Raw genomic sequence first — 6,381 nt, 5'->3', positions numbered from 1 at the left:
ACGTGTGTTTAGTTAATTTACGCATTGACAGGTTAATACATATGTATGTAAATTCATTCTTCCGTGTATACTATAGCTGGGTTTTTATAGACAATATATGTACATTTGTAAATATACACTTTATTGTGAATGTATATATTAACTAATAAGTTTACAATTTAACTTAAACATGTACAATACATTAAAAATATACGGGATTTTTTTTTAACATTCATTTCATTTTTTTAAAATGCAAGCAAAATAAACATCAATTTACATAGTTTAATTTACAAACTTTTAAAACAGACGATTTATAACGTTACTTAAATTTATACACATTACTTAAATTGTATATTAAAAAATTATAAACAGATTTCGGTTATAAGTTTAACCTATTTTGATACAAAACTCACTGTGTATGTTCTAAACACTTACTTGCAATATTTAAAGTTATTAGAATCTTACCTGTAATTACAGGATTTGCATTTTCTTTTTCGTAATTTGATAAGAACACAGTCAATGCTCTTTGGCAATGGGATTTTGCCGCAACGTAATTACCCAAATTGCATTCTATTCTACCTAAATATGATAAACAATTAGCAGTTTCTGTGTGATCTTCTCCAAAAAACTTTAAATACACTGGTATTACCTTTTCAAAATGAACCTTTGCAGCTTCGTAGTTTTCCAAACTTAATTCAACATTTCCCAAGCCCATTAAAGCATCCACAGTACTTATATGATCTTCCCCGTAATTTTTCATACGCACTTCCAATACGTTCTCATATTCAGCTTTTGCCACATTGTAGTTACCCAAATTAAATTCAACGTTGGCTAGACCCATCAAAGCCACTGCAGTTTCTGTGTGATCGTCTCCGAAATGCATCAAACGAATTTCCAACACTTTTTCGTAAAATGTTCTTGCTGCGGAATAGTTAGCTAAATTTAACTCAACATTACCCAAGCCTAATAAATTTGCGGAAATTTCTAAAGGCTGTACTGCATTATTTTTCAAACGTACTTCCAAGCTTTTTTTATAATGAGCTTTCGCTAAAACGATGTTGCCCATATCAAATTCAACATCTCCCAAAGACAATAATACACTAGCAGTGTCTATATGATTTTCCCTATAACTTACCGTTAGAACTTCATCATAAAGTCTTTTAGCCGCAACGAAATTTCTCAATTTAGATTCAACTATTCCCAAACTATATTTTACATCAGCAGTTCTTACGTGATCTTCCCCGTAAGCCTCCAAAAAAACCTCTAGGGCTTTATCGTAGTGCACTTTTGCTGCTATATAATTACCTGAATGTAATTCTACATCACCCAAGCCCATTAAAACAGAAACAGTTTGCACGTGGTGTTCCCCATAATTTTTCAAACGCACTGCCAAAACTTTTTCATAATGAATTTTAGCTCCATCATAGTTCTCTAATTTTATCTCTATATTACCCAAGTTTAAAAATACAGACGATGTTTCTGTATGATCTTCGCCATAATTTGATAAACGCACTGCCAGCACTTTTTCATAATGAGCTTTCGCTAAAGTGTGGTTACCTAATTTTGATTCAACAATACCTATATTCAATATAACATTGGCAGTTTCTACGTGATTTTCTCCATAACTTTTCAAACGTACCGCTAGCACGTTTAAGAAGTGGGTTTTTGCAACGCTGTAATTGCCCAATTTTAATTCTACACTGCCCAAATTAAAAACAATTTGAGCTGTTCTTGTGTGGTCTTTTCCAAAAGCTTTCAAACTAATTGCTAAAACTTTCACATAATATTTTTTCGCAGCACTGTAGTTACCCAAATCTGATTCTAAAACTCCCAGGTTTAAATATATGTTTATAATTTTTGAATGCTCTTCTCCAAAAAATCTAAGCCGAATATCCAATACTTTATCATAATATTCTTTTGCAACACTGTAATTGCCTAGTTTTGATTCTATGACTCCCAAATTTAATAAGATAGTAGAAGTATTTAAGTGATATGTTCCATATTGCTTCAATCGTATCGCTAGCACCTTTTCGTAATGAGCTTTCGCTGATTTGTAGTTACCCAATTTTGATTCTATAATACCCAAGGACATCAAAGCACTTGCAGTTACTAAATGTTCATTTCCATAGGTCCTCAAACGCACGTCTAGCCCTTTTTGAAAATTATATTTTGCCACGGCATAGTTGCCCAATTTTAATTCCACTTTGCCCATATTTAAAGTCACGGTAGCCGTGACTATATGATCTTCGCCGTAATTTTTCGTTCTGATAGCTAAGACATTTTGGAATTGCAATTTTGCCGAATTATAGTTACCTAAACATATTTCTACGATGCCTAAGTTCATTAAAACATTGGCAGTCTCTACGTGTTCTTTTCCATAAGTTTTCAAACACACAACTAGAACTTTCTCGTAATACACATTGTCGATTTCAAATTCTTCATTTGAGCATTCCCAATTTGGAAACTCCTTGATTTCTTTCACCCTGTCGTTCAAAGAATCGATACTTAATTTTAAGCCTCCCTTGTTGCTTTTTTTATTATTAATGCGATCAATTTCTTCCACCAACTTCTGTCTGAATAATTGAGCCTCCTTCGTCATGTTTTTCTTGTTCATCAGTGAGAAACTTTCCCGGAACCTGCTCTCGCCAACGTCCAAAACATTTTCAACTAAAAACTTCCAATATGGTTTGATGACGTGTTCTAATTCTTGAATATCCTTATTATTCAATAGCCAATCTTTAAGTGCTTGTGCGAGCCTAGTTAAATTATATTCATTTGCCTTGGATTTCAAGATGCTTGTTAATTTATCATCAAACTTATAACGACAAGACTTGTCATTTTTCACATCAAGAATGTCATCAGAATCGACTATAGGCACCAACACATCTTTTAATTTTTTGATATCAGAAACGGATGTCAACGATTTAAATTGTTTCCACGCATCGGATACGATCATTTTGGGTCCTATTACGTTGTTCTTATCTAAAGGAAAATTCGTATAGACTATGAGGTCTTTTTGGGTTACTCCGTGAAAATAATCTTCCCGCACCAAATCCTTAAATGAAAAAAAGTACTTGACAATACTAAAATCACTCTGCTCAGTTGTTAGTAAGCCCATTGAGTCGATCTTTTTCTTTGACGCTGTGGTGTATTTAGCCTGAAGACACCTGCTGTATTTTTTTCCTTCTTTGTGGTATAGAAATAGCAAATCGTCAAATTTATAAGCTTCGTCAATTTCAACGCCAACATCGAATCTGTACTTGTTAATAGCACCTCTCAAAATGAAAAGCATGGCTATGTGTCCTTCGTAGTCTCGACCACTCTGGAACGCATTTTCCGCTTGCATCTTCGGATTTCCTATTAATATTTATACTTAACTAAATATGATATTTGCATTCAAAATTTCAATTAAAATACCAAAGTCGTACTTACCATTGACTGAAGATTTTTCAATTATTTTTTCTCCAATTAAATTTCTAAATGAATAAACACCATTAGTAAATATGAGGAAAAATAGTGAAATACATAGGGCAGGGTCACGTTTAAAATAAAAACCTTTTTGTCTTGAATTTAATGTAATATTGATTTATTTATTGTAACTCTAAATCCTTGTTTCAGAATTAAAAAATATTTAAGACTGCAAAACAAAAACAATACTAATTAGGTTGCATTCCAAAGCATCAATTTTCTTTGATCTTAGGATAAAAAAACAGTTCTCACATAAAAAAATTCGGGTGTGACCAACCCATGACTTTATCTATGTATTTGAGGAATATAAGAAGGTTACAAAACAAAATTCGATATTGAACTAATAACTATGATAGCGATACAAATTGAGCGCAAATATATGCAAATACTTGCACAAGACAAAAGTTCTACTTCCGGTTGTCGAATTTTGTTCAAATTTTTTTTATTATTTAAAATCAGTATAATTATTATACACATTAAATATTAAGAGGATAAAAATAACATAAAAGGTCAAAATAAAATAATGAAATATTGTTTTAAAAAAAAATACTACTTCCGGTTTACTAATTCTGACCAAAACGTAACCAAATCTAAGTTAGTACATAAATAATACAAATATAAATTTTCAGATTAATACGTTCAGGGGTGTGGTCAGGATCCAGGCGACAACATTTTTGACCTTCCTTCCGGAAGCTTCCGGAAGGGAAAAAATCCCACTTCCGGTTTATTAAATTTAATGATTTTTTTTTATTTTAATCACATTGATACAAGAATTATACTTGAATTTTTTCGTGAAGACCACACATGTTTAAGGGGTCGAAAAAAATAGTGGAAGAAAAATCGAACAAGAGTAAACTGCCACTTTCGGTTGACGGACGCTTACCAAATTTTATACATAGCTTGGTATTAAGCTTAAACTGATCGATATGAAATTTCAGTTCGATACATCAAAAGGCTTTTGAGAAAAACATAAAAAACCTCGATTCTCTAGAGTAAAAGTACTACTTCCGGTTCAGATAAAAATATTCAAAAAATATAAAATTATAAAAATTATTATTTCTTGTACATGTAAAAAAAATTCAGACCGATTCAGTTAGTAGTTTGGGAGAAAATCGAATTCAAAAACTTAAAAAAAAGAGGACACCTATAAGGGGAGGTACCATTTTCGGTCAACTTAAAAATTTGAAAAAAATGTACGTAGTGTCGATAAAAATTTCAGTAACCGATACTAAGTTTCAGTTCGATATGACAAACGGTGTTGAAAAAATCCCCAAAGTACACAGACAAACACACATTTTTTCTAGATCATGAAAACGTGATCAGTAATCGATTCTGAGTTCGAATCAGTCAAAATCTCGAGTTCGAATTTTTGCATGATCACAAAACTTCATCAATTGTTACTACGTATATAGATAAAGTAAAAATGACCTTGTGTATATATTATATAAATGCTTTATATGATTTAAACTATTCTTGGCACATTTAAATGCCTTGGAATCTTTTGGCAAACGATAGATAATCTTTATCCATATTTTGCAGTATATTTAGCAGTAAATTTGACGTGGTTTTTGGGACAATTAAAAGATAATAAATTAAAAATGTTTTTAGTAAAACATAAAACCAATATTTAAATTCTGGACAAATACAATAAAAATGTAGAAATTGTTACGGAATTTACGATGAATGTGACTTTTATATGTATGTTATACTAGCATCTATATTTACACAAATTTAACTACTTATATTTTGAAGCTAAAACAAAACAAGATATATATATAATTGTTTTATATAGTTGGGATCAACTTAAAGAAATATTCGATAAGATATGCATTATTATCTACTATGCCTATCAAATTATCGATTACGATATGTATGTATGTATTTATGTCTCTATATGATAACGGCACTGGTGTAAAAAATATTTATATACATCAAGTTATCCAGATTCAAAAATATATACATACATACATATCTAAATCCGCCTTAATTTAAAAACAATATAGTGTAGTACATACCTGTCAGTGATATCACTGGATTCTTCACTAATCAGGTGATTTAGATTGGTGTGGGCAATTTCTGGGATCGCCATTGTATTATTTATTATAAGAAAATTACATGTCTTGAATAATCAAAGATTTAAATAAACTCTATATAAATTAATGAGTACAGTCACTGTATTAGAAAAAATGCACGAGTGCAAAAATAAATGGGAGTCTTTACATATATAAGTAAATAGTATCTTATCATTTGAAGTAATCATCATGATAAAATATAGGTAATCAGATACAAAAAAGTTTGGCGCAATTTTCAAAACAGTCACTGAATAAATAAAAAAAAATTATCAATGTGCGAATCAGAATTCACCTCACGCAAACTCAGCTCATTTTTTTATCTTGTAAAAAGTGATTTATTTTCTAGAAAGGTTAGAATTTCTATAGAAAGCCATAAAATACGTCTCAATAAACTGTTAAGGAAGAATTAGGTCAACTTTTATCTCTTCGAACACAAAAGCGCAATAAAAAAAAATAAAGGTGTCTTCAGAAAAAATAAAATTCAACTATTATAATATATTATATTTGTTTCGGGCGCAGGAGACGCGTCGATTAATTCCGAGGCTGGAAAAGAAGTCGTAAAAATTGAATTTGAGAATTATTCGCAATTTTCGTATCTTCAGATGCGATTTACGAGGCGAAATTGGAAGCTCGCTTTTTTTTCGTCTCGTTTCGAACGAGCTTTTTAGGTTATTGACTATCGACTGGGCGAAAAGTGGAGGTCGAGAAGGATATGTGTTATTTTTATTACCACTACCGAAAACCGTCGTAAGCTTTTCCACGCTTAAAATATGAAAATTTATTATGGGGAAGAAATCAAATAAAATAAAACAATAGAGCAGAGCGCAAGGGGAAAAGTCCAAAATGTCTGGCAAATTTCCAT

General features: G+C 31.1%; 1 protein-coding gene across 1 annotated transcript; it reads right to left on the bottom strand.

Annotated features, from left to right (window-relative positions):
• Positions 1 to 366: 366 nt before the first annotated feature.
• LOC143917358 (uncharacterized) lies at positions 367 to 5,645 on the bottom strand. The gene is made up of 4 exons (XM_077438838.1): positions 5,463 to 5,645; positions 3,412 to 3,455; positions 445 to 3,336; positions 367 to 371 (listed from the first exon to the last, which is right to left on the bottom strand). The coding sequence occupies exons 1-4, from the start codon at positions 5,534 to 5,536 to the stop codon at positions 367 to 369; spliced, it is 3,015 nt and encodes a 1,004-aa protein (XP_077294964.1). The 5' UTR covers positions 5,537 to 5,645.
• Between the last annotated feature and the right edge of the window lie 736 nt (positions 5,646 to 6,381).

This window comes from Arctopsyche grandis, chromosome 9 (assembly GCF_051622035.1).
Source record: "Arctopsyche grandis isolate Sample6627 chromosome 9, ASM5162203v2, whole genome shotgun sequence".
In the NCBI taxonomy this organism is placed as follows: domain Eukaryota; kingdom Metazoa; phylum Arthropoda; class Insecta; order Trichoptera; family Hydropsychidae; genus Arctopsyche; species Arctopsyche grandis.
Note: the sequence above shows the minus strand (reverse complement) of the source record. Positions and strands in the feature narration are given on the sequence as shown.

What these genes read in the sequence shown, in the direction of transcription:
- LOC143917358 (XM_077438838.1), bottom strand. Translation starts at nt 5,536, where the DNA reads ATGGCGATCCCAGAAATTGCCCACACCAATCTAAATCACCTGATTAGT. An exon ending in TCCAGTGATATCACTGACAG is followed by an intron (nt 3,456 to 5,462) that starts GTATGTACTACA and finishes TTATTCATTTAG; the next exon opens with AAATTTAATTGGAGAAAAAA. An exon ending in TGAAAAATCTTCAGTCAATG is followed by an intron (nt 3,337 to 3,411) that starts GTAAGTACGACT and finishes AAATATTAATAG; the next exon opens with GAAATCCGAAGATGCAAGCG.